Genomic DNA, 20760 nt, shown 5'->3' on the forward strand with positions numbered 1-20760 from the left:
TATAAATATTGTATCAGTCGAGCTCTAAAATATAATCTGCTTTCTTTTATAAATCTTTTCCTCTAACTGAACACGTATGATTTTAAAAGCTTAACTTGTGTCTCTGGTGAACTTTTAAAGGACGTTTCTGGTTATTGTCTCAACATATTTCATCCTAAAATACCAGATAATGAAATAGAGCTCAACAGGTCACGTGACTGTCTGTAAATATGAAATCACGTTTAAATGTTCAGCTGGTGAAGTCAGACAACATGGAGGCTTCCACAACATGGAGGTTCCTCCTCAGCTCTCCTCAGTCCTCGTGGCAGACAACACGCAGAAGAGTCTGGAAGGTTGCTATAGAAACTGCATCCATTGATGGAGACGCAGCGCTGCTCGTCGTCCACGCGGTGGCGCTCGTGGTTCAGGAAGAACAATAACAGAAGAAGCTGCACCTGATGTCATCACAAAGTGATGATTTAAAAACATCTGTTTTATAGGATAGAGTTTAATGTGTGTGTGTGTGTGTGTGTGTGTGTGTGTGTGTGTGTGTGTGTGTGTGTGTGTGTGTGTGTGTGTGTGTGTGTGTGTCTAATTGGTCCTGTGTTGTCTCTGCTTCAGACAGAATAAAAAGCAAATGTAAACTTTAAACCTGCATTATTATGGCAATAAATTACTAAGAGAAACATTATTAATGATATTAATCATAATAATAATAATAAAGTGCTACAATCCTTTCTAAACGTTCTCCTCGTGGCGCGTAATGGAAGACCGGTTCATGTGATGGATGCGGGTTCTCTTATAATCCACCTGGTGGTTTTGGATGAGTCTCTCTGAGGGCGCAAAATAAGGAGCTCAACCCGGAGCGCGAGGTGTTTCTGATGGACGCGCCATCCGGTGCGTCACCGCGCGCGGGTGAGAGTCAGACGTCGGTGAGCTTCCCGGTGTACGCTTTGTGCGGGCTGCAGTTGGTGTACTTGATGGAGTCCGCGTCCTCGCTGCCCGGGTAGAAGTCGGACTTGCACAGAGACGGTTTGCTGTCGCTCTGCTCGAACTCCCCGAACTGCAGCTGCTGCTGGCCGCAGGTCACGTGCGTGTACTGGAACTGCTCCTCGTGCTCCGTCTCGCGGTGGTAGAAGTAGTTGAAGTTGGACACGATGACGGGCACCGGCAGCGCGATGGTGAGCACGCCGGCGATGGCGCACAGCGAGCCCACGATCTTCCCCCCGATGGTCACGGGACACATGTCCCCGTAGCCCACGGTGGTCATGGACACCACGGCCCACCAGAACGCGTCCGGGATGCTGCTGAAGCCCGAGTGCGGGTCGTCGGTCTCCGCAAAGTAGACCGCGCTGGAGAAGAGGATGACGCCGATGAAGAGGAAGAAGATGAGGAGGCCCAGCTCCCGCATGCTGGCTTTGAGGGTCTGCCCGAGGATCTGGAGCCCCTTGGAGTGTCTGGAGAGCTTGAAGATGCGGAAGACCCGCACCAGGCGGATGACCCGGAGGATGGCCAGGGACATGGCCTGCTGCCCGTTCCCCTGGTGCTCCGCGAGCTCCAGCCCCAGCGTGATGAAGTACGGCATGATGGCCACGATGTCGATGGTGTTCATGATGTTCTTGAAGAACGCGGGCTTGCTCGGGCACGCGAGGAACCGGACCAGCAGCTCGAAGGAGAACCAGATGATGCAGAGCGTCTCCACGATGAAGAACGGGTCCGTGAACGGGTTCGGCTTCTTTGCGCGCGCGGTTCCGTTCCCCGCCGGCTGCTCGTCGAACGTCCGGGCGTCCTCTCTGAACTCCGGTAAAGTCTCCAAGCAGAAGATCACGATGGAGATGAGGATGACCAGCACGGAGACTATGGCGATCCCCCTGGCGGGTCCGGAGCTCTCCGGGTACTCGAACAGGAGCCAGACCTGCCGCTGGAACTCGTTCTCGGGCAGCGGGCGCTCCTCCTCCTTAATGAACCCCTCGTCCTCCTTAAAATTCTCGATCACCTCCTCCCCGAGCTCGTAAAATTTAATCTCCTCCATGAAGATGTCCACGGGCACGTTGACGGGTCTCCGGAGCCTGCCCCCGGACTGGTAGTAGTAGAGGATGGCGTCGAAGCTGGGTCTGTTCCGGTCGAAGAAGTACTCGTTCCTCAGCGGGTCGAAGAAGCGCATCCTCTTGCGCGGGTCCCCCAGCAGCGTGGAGGGGAACTGGGCGAGCGTCTTCAGCTGCGTCTCGAAGCGCAGCCCGGAGATGTTGACCACCACCCGCTCGCAGCAGTCCTGGTTCTCGGCTCGCTCCGGGTCGTACACATCCTGCGCGGACAGCGCGGCCAGTGCCACAGTCTCATCCAGGTTCTCTCCGAGCACCACTGTCATGTTTCACCCCCACCCCCCTCCACAGACAAGGGCGTCTCTTCCCGCTCCTCGGTCCTCTCGGTCCCCCCTCCGACTCCTCCGCGCGTATTTTGGGAACCAGCTGAGCGTCTTCCTCCTCTTTGTCTGCTCGGTGTGTCAGCGTCACGTCTGCGGGTGAGCTGGTTCCGCTGGCATTGTGTGTGCCCTCTTCCCCCCCCCACCGCTGCCGCCACCACGCTCACCTTTCCCGTCCACGCGCCGCTGTAGTCTGGACTCTCTGCTGTCACATTTGCTGCATCTTAAGCAGGCTTTGCCCTCCCCGAGCTGACGTGTGTGTGTGTGTGTGTGTGTGCACGCTCTCCCACTGAGGAAGGTGGGGGGGATAAAAACACACACACGCACGCTCACATATGCTCCTAATGAATCCGATCCAGATATTTGACACCAAACATGCACGAAATCATCTCGATTTGAGGAGACGACATCAGGAATGTGGAGACTGCGCGTGCACAGCGGGAGTCGTGCGTAATGAACCTGTTGTCTCCAGCGTGGCACAGGCTCAAGGTTACCACCTGAGCTGCTGTTTCTGGTGACGAGATGTTTGCAAAATACGAGCATGCAGAACGAGGAGAGTTTAAAGGCGTAAAGCGCGAGGAATGTCGTGCAAAAAGCAGTCTCATGCAAGACATCTACATCTGATCCCGGATGAATACCTGTGGCTCAGGGTCTGTCCTCATCCACTCATCCTTTCACCCACAAACGACACACATGCGGGGGGAGAGGCTCTGCGATGTGACGCTGCAGCCGCTTCAAGACGAAAGCTTGCTGACGTTCGAGCCCTGAACGCGGCTCAGCTGCTCCACAAGTTGTGCACGACTCTCTCTCTCTCTCTCTCTCTCTCTCTCTCTCTCTCTCTCTCTCTCTCTCTCTCTCTCTCTCTCGTGCTGAATGCATGTTGCATTGTGCACGAAACAGCTTTATTCTTCTCCTGGTGTGAATGTGCGGAGAGTTTGTTTTTACAGCAACACGTCTGTGGATGGAAGGTCAACACTGCTGCGCTGTGCAACAAGTCGAGAGAGAGAGAGGGGGGGGGGGAGAGAGAGGGAGAGAGAGAGACAGAGAGAGGGGGGGGGGGAGAGGGAGAGAGAGAGACAGAGAGAGGGGGGGGGGGGAGAGAGAGGGAGAGAGAGAGACAGAGAGAGGGGGGGGAGAGAGGGAGAGAGAGAGACAGAGAGAGAGAGAGAGAGAAAGAGAGACAGACAGAGAGAGAGGGAGACAGACAGAGAGAGAGAGAGAGAGAGAGAGAGAGAGGAGCTGATGCTGGAAAAGAGTTTCCGGGCTGCAGCTCAAAGCGGTGACGTGTTCTCCTGGAATAGCAGGATTCCTCTCGGGGCCCAAAGTCTCTTTTCCCATGAAGGTCTCGAGGGAGCTGCGAGGGGAAAATACAACAAAACACAAGAGATGACATGAACAGAAAGAAAAAACAGAGAAGAAGAAGAAACGGAGAGGATCATTGAGAGAATATGAAACAGGAAAGCTTCAGACTGAATGAAGCAGAGAACAGAATACATCGTCTTCATAACAGGAAGTTAATAAAAACATTCAATATACAGACAACCTCTTCTTCTACACGCTGTGTTATTGTAGATGAAATGAACATTCATCATACTGTTAAACACACGATGAGATGACTTTGTGTCACTTTATTCAGATTCATTTCTCAGAAAAACTTCATTTAAAGAAACTCAAAATACTCTGAAAACTACAGGATGTGTTTATTTCTACAAATAAATATGCAAAAAATTAATTTTATTTTATTAAACTAAAGTATTTTATTCATGAGCAGAAAGTCACAAAATGATTCATAATAAATAATATAAAACATGAAACACAACACACATAAATATATAAACTACCAAAGAGAGAAGCTGCAGATGATGAACTTCTGCAGTCCAACAGGAAGTCGTCATCACGGTTCCCTCCACTAACAGCCAATCAGATTCCTCCAATAGATTCTGCATTATTACAGGAAATAAACAAACGTTTATGATTCTTCAGGTTTTAGTTCAGGAGTTACTTGTGGGACCGAGGAGGTCTTAGTGCTCGCTGTGTTACATTTAAACTGTTTCAAGGAATAAATATATTTTCCTAAAAAATGTAAAAAACACATTGAGTTCGTTTGAGCAGAGAAAAGACACTTGTTGGTGTTTAAACCTGGTGAAGTTTTTAACAATAATTATGAATTAAAACTATTCTAAACTCATTTTAAAACGTCTCTGTGTGTTCGTCTCATCGTCACTTAGAGTCTGACTCATGAAACCGACTTCAGCCGCCTGTAGACGACCTCATGGCACGACTTCATTTCCTGTTTCCTGTGAGCTCATCGCCTCCAACACACACTCACACACACACACACACACACACACACACACACAGTTATTCTGTTGGACTGTGATGAGGTGTTCTCACAGTCTCATTACAACTTTAATGTCACATTAATCCGACAAACGTCCGGCTTCTTAAAGGAAAGTTTAGGAGTTCTGTTATAGCATCCCCTGCTTTATGGTCTGTGTGACTCTAAATGGACCATCATTTACTAAATGAACATCATGCTGTATTGAAGAAGACTTGAAACTAGAGACTGAGACCATAAACTCATGTTTACAATGTTTACTGAGGTAATAAATCAAGAGAGAAGTAGAGTCATTTTCTCATAGACTTCTATACAACCAGAGGAGTCGCCCCCTGGTGGTCACTAGAGAGAATGCAGCTTTAACACGTGAAGCTTTGGCTTCACTTAAAGAACCGGAGGTTGAAGCTCTGGTCAAGGTTATCCAATAGGAGCGGAGCTGGTGGCAATGACCCCAGTGCATTCTGGGTGTTGTAGGCTTTCTACTTTTTGAGTAAAAGAGCCCTTTTTTCCTTTTTTTCGCACCAATCTCAACAATATTTACGCATTTTCTACCCACGCAGACAGCCCTGTTTTATCTATCCATCTTCATCCAGCAGACGATGTGAACTCAGCCACATGTGTTCATATTTTCCTGGAAAGCTCTGTTTCTATTTCTGCTCACTGATACCCCCCCCCCCCCCCCCCCCCCCTTGTCCTCCGGTCCACAACGGACGCACATCAATAACTTTTATCCACAGCAGCCCACGGCCGGCGCTAATGCGACTAATTCAGTGTGGGGGGGAAGTGTTCCTGGTCCGGTACTAAAGCAAACAATGAGTGTCCTGAAAAGCCTGCTCTTATTTTTAGGGTCTGACGGTGTTTTTACGTAACGGGTCATAATAATAAGAATAGCTCCATCAATCATTCTGGGGCGGTGGCGCTCTGGGAACGCTGGGATCAGAAAACAGATCCGCCGGCCAAGACCACGTTTCCACTTCAACCCACCAAACGAAAACATTTGCTGTACCGAGTCCTGAGACGTTCTACTCGTGCTTTTTACTGCTCTGCTCATCTAACAGCCGGAGTTTTTGAAGTTCTTTCCAGACTTTAATACAAAGTTTCCTCTGAATTCTGCAGGTTTGGTTTCAGGGAGATTTGCTCAATGAGGTCTTTTCAAATTAAAAGTAAAATAAAGAAAAGTAAATGAACACGTGTGATGTTTTATCATTCTCTCATAATGATGTCCGTCAAACAGAAGAACTTTAATGTGAGATACGTTAGTAAAAGTGTTGCCTTCAGGAGCAGCCGTCAGTTTAATGCTTTTAGTGATTTTTTGACGTGTTTGCATTCTAAGTTTCTGCAAACCTAAAAGAAGACCTGAATGACAGACCTGAAGCTGTACCTCCTACCAGACTCCGTTCATCTTACCTCACAGAACAGCCACACATACTTGTGATTGGATGAACCAGCTGTCAATCAAACTCTTAGAAGCCAATTGGGAGAAGAGATAGAAATGTGTTTTCCATGTAAAAGCCTTCAGTTTCTTTGCTTTTCTTTCAATGAAGACATTCTGATGAAACTGATGCTATCCTAGCATCTATGCTAACCTCTTCAGGACTCGACTCACACACCTTTGAGTTCTTCATGTCAACACATTGAAACATGTTGCTGTTAGACATTGAACTCAGGGCTCTCTGGTTGGCAGCAGGCCGGCGGTTACATCACGGCTGGACGGACACTCGGTGCCCCGGTGCCAGCTCCGGGTTCATGTGGTGAGGACGGGCCGGTCTGGACAGGAAGTGACTCTGCAGATTCAGGACTGACTCAGCTCAACTGCCACAGATAGTTTCTCTCTCTCTGCAGGAAACATATTGTGAGAGTTAGAGGTTGTATTTGCATCATCATCATCATCATCATCATCATCGCTCAAAAGACTCGTAGCTGTAAATGACTTCTATTATTTCCCCTTAATAGTATTTTAAAGGTCTGTTTATCCAGAAGCTTTAAGAACCTGTGAGGTTTCATGATGTTCTGCTTTTCATTTAACTTCATCATGAACATGTTTGTCTTCTTTTGTGCAACAGTTGCAATATAAAGTTGGGGAAGAGTGCAAATAACCAAATCTAAGACAACAAAGGGTGCAAATATAAAATATGTGCACCGCCGAAATCCATTAGTGTCCGACTTGATCCCGACTCGCTCTGACGTCATGAGCACGTGGTCATGGGTGACTCTCCCCCAGGCTGCATGACCCCAGGGCATGATGGGAAACGCCTGGCTGTCTCCTGATCAAAGAGCTGATTGGCTCTTAGATTTGACATCAAACACGTTTTGTAGAAAATCTAATTTTCTGTGTCATTGTAAAATGTAACGCTCTATTGTTGGCTGTTGGTCTCATGATGTGTAACAAAGGTTTAATCTAAATACACATCTTGTGTGATTGATAATAATAATAATAAAGCTTATTTATACAATACACATCAAAACGAGCATCAAAGTGTTTCACAGACATAAAGAACAAAGGATAGCATTCAATGCAGACACATAAATATATATTTACACACACGTGAATGAATCCGACAGAAGTCTGTAAACTACAAGCAGCCTACAGATCAGATCTAACAGGAAGTTACTGTTTCTGTGACTTCCTGTTTCAGAAGCAGCTCATGTATCTGTGCAGGTGAGCTGAGATAAAGTCACCAACACTAATGAAGACGATCCGTCGGGTCGTTATTCATGTTGGCGGTCGTACATGGAGGTCAATGGGCGGCTGTCACTCAGGCTGCTTCCTCGCTTCATACGCCACTGAATTATGGATTTGTGTAAATTGTAAAGTCACGAGCGGTGCTTTCAATCCCCGAGCGTAACTGAACCAAACGTCGTCCCGGGAGCCCGTCAACGGCTGAAATATCAATCAGGCAGAATTCACATCCTCTCACCTGCCATGCCAGTCTGTCAGTAACCATGGCAACCTGATCACATCCCATCATACACAGAGGACCTTCACCGGGATGTCACGTGACATCACGACAGCAAAGCCAGCTGGCACTAATGCTGTCGCTGTTTACGGGAACATTAGACGTGATGTTTAATCTGTGGAGTCAGTCTGTATGCAGACGATGCAGCGATGTGCTCTTCAGAAGGAAACGTCATTTTGCTGGTATTTAAATGACAGCCGTGTGTCTGGCACCTCGTTATAATTGCTTCTCCTGAATGGCTGTGATTGGGGTCATCTCACTGTGGGTCATTGTAATCACTGTGTTCTCTCGTTACGTAAAGCAGAGACGCTGCTCCATCACAGAGGAAGAAATCAAATGTGTTTGAACTTAATGTGCAGCCGTTTCTCTTCCTGCTGAATACCTGCATACAGGAAGCTGTTCAGATTTGTTTAAGTATTATTTAAAAATGTTACCACAGAAGGTCAGTTAATGAAAAATGAATTATTTGTGTGCTTATAAACATTAAACTAAAAGTGTTTAGAACTCATAACAAGAACATCGATCGTCAGAAGAAAGAATAATGACCAATAAACAGCAGCAGAGTATCAGTATTTATCTGCTCACACACTGAACTCTGATTGCATGGAGGAAATAAATAACACATAACGTCACCTTCAACACTTCACCTGAACACTGATCACTGAACACTAAACACTAAACACTAAACACTAAACACTAAACACTAAACACTGATCACTGAACACTAAACACTAAACACTAAACACTGAACACTGAACACTGAACCCTGAACACTGAACAGCTGACGGATACTCAGGACGAGTCACTCTGATGACGTCGATGTGATTCACATTTAGCTCTTTTACATATTCTAGAATAATATTACTTTGAGTTTCTGTCCACTGCAGCAGAGTGAGACACAAAGAGAACTCACAGTGTGATGAACCTCTAAAGCTCCGATCTCACGGGACGACTTCCTGTTTCCTTAATTAATGAGCGGATAATGAAATTAGCTGAAAAGAATGAAAGTGGAACGAGGTCAGAAGATTTTAGAGTTACTAACTCAGAAAACTTAAATGTCACCTCTCTTCTCTTTAACTTTTGTTTTAAACTGAAATATTAATATATTTGTTCAGACAAAATGATCATCTGTCAGGATCTAAAGTTAGACGGGTTTTTCTCACTCTCACATGTCTCACTCTCACATGTCTCACTTGTCTCACATGTCTCACTCTCACATGTCTCACTCTCACATGTCTCACTTGTCTCACATGTCTCACTCTCACATGTCTCACTCTCACGTCTCACATGGCTCACTCTCACATGTCTCACTCTCACATGTCTCACATGTCTCACTCTCACATGTCTCACATGGCTCACTCTCACATGTCTCACTTGTCTCACATGTCTCACTCTCACATGTCTCACTCTCACATGTCTCACTCTCACATGTCTCACATGGCTCACTCTCACATGTCTCACTCTCACATGTCTCACATATCTCACATGTCTCACTCTCACATGTCTCACTCTCACATGTCTCACATGTCCCACTCTCACATGTCTCACTCTCACATGTCTCACTTGTCTTACATGTCTCACTCTCACTTGTCTCACTCTCACATGTCTCACTCTCACATGTCTCACTTGTCTTACATGTCTCACTCTCACATGTCTCACATGGCTCACTCTCACATGTCTCACTCTCACATGTCTCACATATCTCACATGGCTCACTCTCACATGTCTCACTCTCACATGTCTCACTTGTCTTACATGTCTCACTCTCACTTGTCTCACATGTCTCACTCTCACATGTCTCACATGTCTCACTCTCACATGTCTCACTTTCTCTGGCCTTGTTAACAGCTCTTTGGGTCAGAGGTCAAATGTCAGGCTTCTCAACAACCGCAAACAAACAAACAGAGAAAAGATGATGCAGCAGATTTCAGGATTTTAATTACATTATTATTTACTTATTTAATCTGTCATCAGGGGTTCAAGCCTGTTAATTCTGGCTCATTACTCGCTTAAAAATAATTTACCCAAAAATGTAATATAATAAATAAGTACATTGTTATTTGCTATGTTTACAATGTTTGATATTCTTTATGATAACTTTTTTTGAAATACATTTTGTGATACATTTTGTATTTTGCTGAATTTGTTTGAAGTTAGGATGGAAGTTAGGATGTTTGTATTTGTCATATACATATATACATATATATATATATATATATATATATTATATACACATAATGTGACCTCTGCATTGAACCCATCCCTGGCTTCAGCGTCTTGCTCAGACACTTCAAATTTGAATTCTTTCCACAAAGTTGGACGGTGAATCGATTTATCGTCTTCACTCGTCTTTTCCTCTCATTGTCTTTTACTGAACTGCACAAAGTGAGCCTGTCTTCTTCTCTTTTTGTATATTATTGAGGGTTATCTGAGTTTATTGCAGGTTTTTATGTTTAACTTTAGCACCAATGACCAAGCATGAAGATTAAAGCATGTAGATTTAACACAACATTAAAGATGAATAAAAGCTCTTTTCCGCTTCATGACTCGTAATAGAAGGAAGTGTCTCGCTGGCTGCTTCCATTAGAGACTAACGGCGTCATAAAACTGATCCTCACTCTGAAAATCAAGCTCTCTCTTTTGGAGGAATTCTATTACAGCGTTCTCAGTTTGCTCCTCTGATGGACCATCGACCTCCGACTTCAATCTCTGACCCCGGCGTCCAGCAGAGACAATCGATCACAGCCGGCCGCTACGGCCTCTATTACCCATCAGCCACCGGGCTCATCAGCAGCTCGTCTGTCTGAATGATCTGCTGCAGCGACCTCATCCCGATGTGACCAAACCGACGCTCACCTCAGCGAGAGACGGGAGGACGGACACGTCTTCAACGTGGACGAGGAGGAGCTGAGGTCGACCAACGACCGGAGCCGGAGCGTTCACTCCTCAGGGAGGATTCCCTTCAGCTCATCCTCTTGTATCCATGAGACACTTTGCAAAACTTGAGCATTCTCACGCTGAACAACCTGTAGGAAACGCTCCTTTTCTTCAGCACGAAAGCAGCAAGAAACTCTTGATTTAATGTTCATTATCTCACCTTTGTGTCTTTATTTATTAAGTTCTCTTCATGAACAGAGTCTGTCAGCTTGTCTTAAGTGTTTGTGTCCCTGAAGAATTCATAAAAATAGGTTTAATTTATGCATTAAAGGTGAATTAAACAGACGACCAGTTTGTTAACTTGTACCAGAATAAACAAAAGTAAAAATACTAGAAATGAATGAATAAATCATGATATTATATCGCCAAAGGAACGTAGAGTCACGACACCTTCAAAACCTCTTCTCTGACATGCTCGAGCGTATTTCATTATGTTTCTGATTTCCTTGAACGCAACACAGCCAGTATCAAGCCTGTTGCTTCTGCAATGATTAAAAACTCTCTAATCTGACACAGTGACTACTTCAACCAATCAGAACGCACCTCGCCCCTCAACAACTTCATCATTGGTGGATAACAGCTGCAGCATCACTGACGTCTTGCATTGTCTTCCTCATTCAGAGCTGGAGACGGAGTGACTGGGTTCACTCTGTGGGCCGATGGATGTAAAGAAGCCCGTGGTGCATAAAGAGCAGCAGGACTTTAAAATAAGACAAACGGTTTGTGCTGGAGCCTCGAAACCAAATCAACAAACTGCTGAGTGGCTCAGAAGGTCGTGTTAAGTCTTAATACTTCCTAAACTCACCGACACGTTGAACCCGGACAGAAGCCACATGGAGCGAAACATTAACCACTGAAGTGCACACAGATGATGGAACCGGAACACTTCCTGGTTCAGTCTCAAACAGACTCAGCTGGTGAACTCTGTGAAGCATTCAGCAGCTAAAGAGAGATAATTCCCTCAGGAGAACCTCAGGAGAACCTCAGGAGAACCTCAGGAGAAGATGAATGAAAATGTTTTAGCTCAATCACAGCATGTGGAGGTTGAGTACATCAAACACACTGAGACATTAAGTCCAAAGTCTTTGTGGAGGAAACGCTGCTGACTCACAGCTCATTGAACAGATCACTCTGCATCTGCCCTGCTAAAGGTCATCGAGCAGAGAAAGCGTATCTGTCCTCGGTCCTGTCTTTGTCTGTCGGACGTCCTCCGTCTCAGGTTTGTCTTCACCTCCTTCCTCCTGTCCTCGCTGTGGTTCTCCTGCAGGACACAGACTGAAACTCAAACCCTTCGTCCTCTCTAACGGCTCTGTGGCTGCTGCTGAACGAAGCGTTGAAAGATGCTTTTTAATCTCCACGCTCTCCTTCCTCCTCCGACCTCCTGCTGAGACGTCCAACAGCTGTCCCTCAGAAGTTTGTTTTTATGGCCTCTGGACTTCTGTAGTCCGTCTTTCACAGGAGAGTTCAGAGCTCCAGCCTCCACACATGCTGGCTAAAGATTAATAACACTTCATGTTGGATCCGCCAGAAGTTTTCAAGTGTTTTAAAAATAAATGATTGATTAGAAGTTAGAAGATCATCAAACTTCACACGATGTATCCTCTGAGGACCACGCACACTTATACCACATTTCAGTCCAACTCATCCGATAGTTGTGGGTTCACTTGGGTCAAGACCGACTGACATCCAGAGCAACACAGTGTTGTATGTAAATGTAAAATCATTGGTGCATTCAAGTGCTCATTAGAATCCAGAGCTGACAGTTGACTGATTGGTTGTGTTGCATTCCTTGTAAGTTCATTGTTTTGTCTAATGACAATAAAGCAGCTTATAATAGCTAACATGTGGGTGTTTCACAGCTACTAGACTAGAGTGAACAGTGAACGTGGAATGTGGAGGGAAAGCTGTGAGATAACAGAACAGAATAACAATCATTCAACTCAATTCAGTCCCTAAAAGCTGTTGGTAAGCTGAATGTTGCATTAATGGAAAAACTGGAGAAAGTAAGAAAAAGGAGAAGCTGAAGTGAAATAAAACACGAGCTGGAGAAGTCAGCGTCTCCTCCGCTGGCAGAGTTCTGTCATTTATGGGATGTCAGGAGCTGCCAGTGCACTTTCTCCCACAGTAACAACCTCTTCAATCATGAAGAACCATTCGTAGACTCCTTGATTTCAGAAGTATTAAAGCAGACATAGCGTCGGTTGCTCACTGGTTCATTAACGTTGTGTTCAGATATTTGAGACTTTTATCTCCAGGAGTTCGTCTCCAGCTGACACGCATGAAAATGAAAAAACATGTAAAAAGGGTCTTAAATATGTATTTGAATGCTACATACATGCTATCATGCTAACTCCTCGCCAAGCGATGATGAGAAGAAGACAAATACACAAAGACTGAAGGACACACATCACAGCTACACAATGCTCAGCTACTGGTTTGCACTCATTATGCAGCCGTTTATGTTTTGCATCTCTGTGGTTGTTTTGTGTGTTTCTTGTGTTTCTTGATGGTTGTTTCACATCTTTTTAGGTTTGTTTGTGTCTCTTTGTGGTTGTTTTGCGTCTCTTTGTGGTCATTTTGTGTCTCTTTGTGGTTGTTTTGTGTCTCTTTGTGGTTGTTTTGTGTCTCTTTGTGGTTGTTTTGCGTCTCTTTGTGGTTGTTTTGCGTCTCTTAGCGGTTCCCTCTGCGTTCAGGAATCCGTCCACGGCCACAGTTTGTCTCATCATCCATGAAGAAGACAAAGAAATAAAGAAACAGCATTGATTTTGTATCTGCTCAGATGTTGCACCTTTGTTTTCTTAATTAGCTGCCGTTGATTGACAGCTGACCACGCCCCCTCTGTGGTCCGGTAGGAGGCGGCTAACAGATGTGACAGATGTTGATCGATGGTTCGTAATAAACTGTTTCCTCACAAACGCTGAAGATTTCATTTCAACAAAGCAGAGCTGAGACAGGAGGAGACGGCTGCTGATGTGTGGAGGCGTTAGCCTGGTGTCACGGTAGAGAGGTGTGTGTGTGTGTGTGTGTGTGTGTGTGTGTGTGTGTGTGTGTGTGTGTGTGTGTGTGTGTGTGTGTGTGTGTGTGTGTGATTCGTCTTTCCTGAAGTCATCCAGTGTGACAGCTCGCTGTTTGGCTTTCTTTTTTTTTTTACCAGTTCTTTAGTGAAACGCTTGTTTAAAATCTCTCCTGCAGGAAGTTTGGACCTTTATTCAGATTAATAAGTCGATTCAGAAGCAGCGCTGCCAGATCGGGATGTTTATTTCATCACCACACGTTCCTGCAGGACGTCTCTCCTCCCGCTGAGGCTGAAGGCGTTTAGAGGCCTTTAAAGGCCGACTGCTGCTGAGTTCACAGACCGGGTGCGGCTGCGGTAATTCACAGCGATGCGCCGTGTTAAGTGGGACCCATCAGGCAAACTGCAGCGGTGTGACACCGCTAACAGGAGGCTTTTAGCACCACAATTATCAGACTCTCAGCTCTCAGGGCCGTCATAACTCATGCATCATATCAGTGCATTGACTGTAGAATGTGATGATTCGTCTGCATTGATCTTCTGACAGATACACAGAGAAGGATTCACTCTGGACCGATCAGTGATCGACACACAATCATCTGTATTTAAGGCAGTGCATTGGGGACAAAGTGAGTCAAACTTTGCATGTGTTATTAGAGGGGTTGGAGAGGTTGGGGGGGGGGGGGGGGGGTTGGAGAGGTGTGTGTGTGTGTGGGGGGGGGGGGTTGGAGAGGTGTGTGTGTGTGGGGGGGGGGGGGGGTTGGACATTGGACAGGTGCAGCGTGAAGTCACTCGTCTCAGTTTAGTCTCCGTCCACCACCAGCAGCATTCCTGCTGCTCCTCTCGCTGCAGGAACAACAATAGCGCGGCTCAGATGACGGACGTTGAAAAGCCTCCCGCTGTCCCGCCGCCAACACCTCAACATGTGTGACTCTAAATGGACCATCATTTACTAAATGAACATCATGCTGTATTGAAGAAGACTTGAAACTAGAGATTGAGACCATAAACTCATGTTTACAATGTTTACTGAGGTAATAAATCAAGAGAGAAGTAGAGTCATTTTCTCATAGACTTCTATACAACCAGAGGAGTCGCCCCCTGGTGGACACTAGAGAGAATGCAGCTTTAACACGTGAAGCATCGGCTTCATTTGTCAGTACGGGAGGTTTCTGCATGCTAAAAACATTGCAGCTGATAGAGATGTCTGGATATTCTTGACATGACATTGTCATATTGTCTCGTGCCTATAGCAGTTTAATGAGTGCGCATCTTTTTCCAGGAAATCTGCTCTGAATTGAGCCAAATCTCTGACAGAAAATTGTTAAATCTCGCTTCCCTTCAAGCAGCCACTATCAACATTAACAGCCACAAAACAAAGCAAAGTCATGTAAACTAGCTGAGTCAGCATGCTGACTTTAACTCTAGCTCCGGTTAAAGGCGAGTTCTCAGTGAGTCACGTCCTCTGCAGCATCATCACTGAACCTCAGACGGTGCAGACGTTGATTCTCAGTCCGTCTGCTGGATCCGGACTCTGAGTCGAAGGTGTTGCTGCGCTCTGATTAGAGCTCTGTGGTCTCCTGCAGACTGAAGCTGCTTCTCAGACGTCACCGTGCAACATGTGGAGCATAGTGAACAATATATCAAGAGGAAGTCACTTTGTGTTACAGTTTGTATGTATTTTTAAACAAAGTGATGGTCGACAACACAATAATTGTACATTAAGATGATGACATCTTGATACAATGTGATCTAGTATATCAAATATGAAAATGATGCGCCACACTGAGTCCTTTTGTGTAAATATATAAAATATTGGATTTTGTTCTCACAGCTCGGTCACACCAGCACGGAAAATTCTATTCATTGTTCTATGAATATATAACCACCACTTACTCACATTACTCACATTATTCACATTATTCACTCGCGAGGGCAAAGTAACTTCCTGTCGACCTTTTACTCCGTTGACGTACAGCAAAAAGTCTCGACGTCCAACAGCTGGACCACAAAGTTCTGCATGGACTCGATACAAACGTTTTAACAAAGACGGCGACCAGACGTGACGTATTCAATCACGCGTTTTCATTCATTAAAAACATGTAAACTATTCACACAACATACGTTTCTATAGTTCAAAACCAAAAGGTTTCCTGGTTTGTTTCAGTATTTTTAGTTACTTTACTTGAATATTAAGTTTTACGTTCTAACATGAACCAATGTTAAGGCAATAAGAACTCTGTAGTTCCTGTATTTAACGGTTCATATCAGTGTTGAGTGGTGCTGGAGTCCCTCAGGGCTCTGCTGTGGGTCCTCTTCTCTTTCGTGTTCACGGCAGCAGCTCCTGCTTTATGGTCCAGTTCTTCTGTTTTTCATTTTATTGATTAGCAGCTGCTGTGATCGAACAAACTTCCATTTAACCTGAAGAACTGGTTCCTTTATTTAGGAGTGAGTTATTACTTTATAACCCATTTAAGGAAGCTACTATTTCAGCATTTCCTCCACTTTATAAATGACTCATCACCGTTTACTGTATGTAATCAAGTTTGTTCCCTTAATTAGTATTTTAACTAAATAAAACAGGAGGAATAAAAAGCATGAACTTCTTCATGGATAAAAGACTTCTCTGCCTTTAATATCTGTTATTGATCAGCAGAGACTCAGAGGGAGGAAGTGACATCACATGATTTATGGCCGTTTAGATTGAAAGTGCACCCCCCCCCCCCTTCTTCCTGCACACAGCACATACATGCACATGTGAACACACACACACACACACACTCACACACACACACACACACTCACACTCACTCAGGGTGATTGCAGCGATGCGGTGGAGCGCTGAGGAGAGCTCGTCCTCGTCGCTCATGATCTCGCTGAGGAAGACGAGGGTCGACTCCTCTGCAGTCAAAAGTCCATTTCAAGATCTGGAGGGAAATGAGGCGAATCTGAATAAAACGAATAAACGATTCCAGATGAAGACGTGACGCAACGAAGCCTGCAGACGCTCACGCTCCCAGGATGCTGATGATGAGGCTGCAGGCATTTAGAATAAACAGGCCTGTTCACTGGTATCACTTCTGTTAGGTTTGTTCATTTATTTATGTATGTATTCATTTATTCATTTATTTTAATTTTTATTTTTATTTTTATTTATTTTTTAATTATTTTTATTTATTTTTTTATTTATTTATGTATGTATTTATTTATTCATTTATTTTTATTTTTATTTTTATTTATTTTTTAATTATTTTTATTTATTTATTTATTTTTATTTATTAAATTCTTTTGCGTGAGGCGGCTTTGGAGCGTCGAGGGAGTCGTTGGTGCAATATTTCTAAACTAAAGAAAAACCTTTGAAACTTAATTCACAATGTTCTTCTTACTTCTATGACGTGTGAAAAGCAGAAGCTGGTTCTGGTTTAAAAGATGACGACAGCAGAACCCTCTAAGCTCCGCCCACTCTCACCAACCAGTGACTGTTGAAAGTCACTGGTTGGTGCAAAGAAGAACCACGTTCCTGCTTTTTTTGTATGTACGTTTTACGCCGTGTATACAAAGCTCTGAAGAAGTGGCGCAGTATAAAATATGAGAGAATTATTGAGCTTTTTATACTTCAGGCCTCCACAGATTCATGCTCAGCGTGTTCGCTGCCTTATTCTCCAAAAAGCCAGAGAGCGTCTGAACAAAAGTCCATAAAACAACCTCCGCTGTGTCTGACTGTGAACTCTTCTCTGTGTATTCACGGACTACTTCATCATCAAAGGTTGAACAATTTAATTTGGCTGCAAAATGCTCAAATGTATGTTTTTAAGATCAGTTCAGAACAAATTGAGCGTATTCAGATATGTTAATCGTGCTTTTATCAGTCAAACATGTGACGGGTTCCAGTGTTTGATGACTTTATGGGATTATAGCCACGCTGTTCAGATGAAATCACACTTTAGCGTTTGTGGTACTTGGTCATTAAAAGCATCACAGCTGCTCTGCTGGTCCAGATGTTTCATCAGGATGACGTCACCGTTATTATAAACCTCCTTCAGACAACACGGAGGCTCACTCACAGCTTCTCCAGGTGAACAGAGTGTTGATCTGTTATCTAGATGACTTCACATGAACGAGCAGCAGTAAAACACGTTTATTCTCCAGGACGGTTATTGAGGAAGTAAGACACGCCTCTGTGGATTCTGAACATCTGTGTCTCTAACATGCAACCGGAATCAGATAACTGAGTCAATGATCAACTCGTCTATTGATCCCCCAACAGACAGAACGCTCATATTTTATTAATAAAGTTAAATATTCACAGAAGCACGACTAACGGCTCATAACTTCTCAATGACGTTACAAAGTCATCTGTTGGTAGATTAGGAGACAAACTGTCTCTGCTCTGATGAACAACAATGTTTTATGCGTCGCATCAGGAGAGAACTGCTCTGTTCGCTTTGTTTCTGAGCTGATTACATTCGCGTCTCTGCCTCCTGGTGTCGTCGGGTAGAATCCAGCTCAGCTGATTGTGACACCATCTTCATTATTCAGTTTGATGCAGTTTGTGTTTAACTGAGTCAAATATAAATGGTGTTCCAATAACCTGCAGAGAGTGAAGCTTGAACTCTGTTTAAATGTTTAAATGAAGGTTTCCAGCAACATTCACACTCCCGTCTTCTCCTCGTTCTCCTCGTTCTCCTCGTTCTCCTCGTTCTCCTGAGATGTTCGTCTCCTCGCTGCTTGTGATCTCTTTCGGGTCCACAGCAGAGAAATCCGAACAGATTTCTGATTCCTCATCAAAGAGGAAAGCTCGTCTGTTTGAGGTTTCAGGAGACAACGGAGCTCTCCAGGTGATTCTAGAGGCCCACTCACTGAACAGAGCAACTACGACTGGAGGTAATTAGTGCCGAGATGAACCCCCCCCACCCACCCACACACACACACACACACACACACACACACACACACACACACCTACAGATGAGTAATGGTGTGTCCAATATCAGGGAAACATGCCAGACCTTCTCATTGTCTGTGATTCGTGTGATGGTCACTGAACTCCGTCCAGCAGGCAGAGAAACGTCTCTTATTGGTGGAAAACATCGGTCAGCTGATCATTCAAATAACAGAGACTCTTAATGCTACAAACTCAAAGCCACAGACCCGATCTGGGTCTCAGGACCTGAACCAGGCTGATCTCAAACACCATCGGGATGGGCGGAGCTATGGACCGACAGCTGGCATCAACAACGCCGTTGTGTTTCTGTTCGTAACCTTTACTCAGTTTCACAGAGAACAAACGACATCCTCATCCTTCTTCATGTCGCCTGACTTCCTTCTTTGCTTCGTGTCATAATCACTATTTAAATATGAGTCGTAACGGATGTGTGTTCAGGTAGGACGGTCTGATATGACACTGAATTAAGCCGTTGATTGTTGTTCCTGATCCGAGCCGACGCCGTACGTCTGCTGTGTCTGGTTATCATCGAGCTGATAAAGCATCCCCTGCTTTATGGTCTGTGTGACTCTAAATGGACCATCATTTACTAAATGAACATCATGCTGTATTGAAGAAGACTTGAAACTAGAGATTGAGACCATAAACTCATGTTTACAATGTTTACTGAGGTAATAAATCAAGAGAGAAGTAGAGTCATTTTCTCATAGACTGATACAACCAGAGGAGTCGCCCCCTGGTGGACACTAGAGAGAATGCAGCTTTAACACATGAAGCTCTGAAGAACTTTACAGAACCGGAGGTTTGACTCCGGTTATAACACATCAGCCAACAAATCATTTAAGGCTTTAATATCTTCATGTAGTGTGTCTGAATATTTGCAGTAATGTAAAAAGTAACAACAATTATCCAGCAAACTTTACTTCTTATTAGAAATGAAAGAAGGTTTTCCTCGTCTCTCTGGAAATCCCCCTGATTGAATCTCCCAAACCGGACAGGTGTGAGCCATCATGCCTCTGCTGTAGTTTAATGCTGCAGCTGTCAGAGTGTCGGTCCTCACACATTATCACGTTCAAAGCTGCAGTGAAACCTTCCAGCTCGGCTCGACCGGCTCGACGTTCGTCTTCTTCGGGCCGCGTTTCTTCTTCATGGGCGGGGCGCGCAGGTAAAAATAGCCCCGCTGACCAATGGAAGCCATATCTGTGCCAACCGCCGGCTCGCCTCCCGCCAGCAGAAGTCCTCGGCACCTGCTCGACCCTCCGGTTTGTGAGTGTTTGTTGCCAGGCAACCAGCATTCCCGTTATCAGCGGGGCTGAATGCTTTAATATGAGGGGGGGGGGGGGGGGGGGGGGCATCCATGGACTCCTGTCAGCTTCTATTATTATCAATGACCAAAGCAACAACATATGAAGTTTTTTCCAAACAGAACATTTCATAGACAGAAAAAAAACCTCTAAATTTACGAGATTAAAGTCGTACATTTATGAGCAAAATCGCAGAAATTTGCAAGAAATTTAATTCTCTTGAGAATATAAAGTCATAAATTTGGGAGAAAAATATCACAAATGCACCAGAAATTAGAATTTCCGCATCCCGGTTGTTTGCCTCCACCAATCAGTCAAGTTGCACTTTAGATCTACGTCTGTATAAAATGTCTTCACTTCATTATTTAATCCTGTTTGGCATTTGTGTGAAAATTGTCATAATTAGCATTTTAACTCTTGAGTTTTAGCCAAGTGTCAACCTCCGGTTCTTTAAGTGAAGCCAGAGCTTCATGTGTTAAAGCTGCATTCTCTCTAGTGTCCACCAGGGGGCGACTCCTCTGGTTGTATAGAAGTCTATGAGAAAATGACTCTACTTCTCTCTTGATTTATTACCTCAGTAAACATTGTAAACATGAGTTTATGGTCTCAATCTCTAGTTTCAAGTCTTCTTCAATACAGCATGATGTTCATTTAGTAAATGATGGTCCATTTAGAGTCACACAGACCATAAAGCAGGGGATGCTTTAGGGGCGGGGCTACACAGTGATTGACAGGTCTCTACCAGAGACGTAGACGGAGTCTCTACGTCACTCCTCCTCAGTCCAGATGTGGTCACTTCCTGTTCACTGGTTGCAAAAAGCAAGATGGCGACGGCCAAAATGCCGAACTTGAGGCTTCCAAACAT

The 20760-nt window shown here is 44.7% G+C and overlaps 1 protein-coding gene across 1 annotated transcript; it reads right to left on the reverse strand.

Annotated features, from left to right (window-relative positions):
• Positions 1–901: 901 nt before the first annotated feature.
• On the reverse strand, positions 902–2347 carry LOC306714017 (shaker-related potassium channel tsha2; the record flags this gene model as incomplete). Its single annotated transcript, XM_079183922.1, has 1 exon — positions 902–2347. The coding sequence occupies one exon, from the start codon at positions 2345–2347 to the stop codon at positions 902–904; it is 1446 nt and encodes a 481-aa protein (XP_079040048.1).
• Between the last annotated feature and the right edge of the window lie 18413 nt (positions 2348–20760).

Source organism: Pholis gunnellus, assembly GCF_910591455.1.
Source record: "Pholis gunnellus genome assembly, chromosome: 22".
In the NCBI taxonomy this organism is placed as follows: domain Eukaryota; kingdom Metazoa; phylum Chordata; class Actinopteri; order Perciformes; family Pholidae; genus Pholis; species Pholis gunnellus.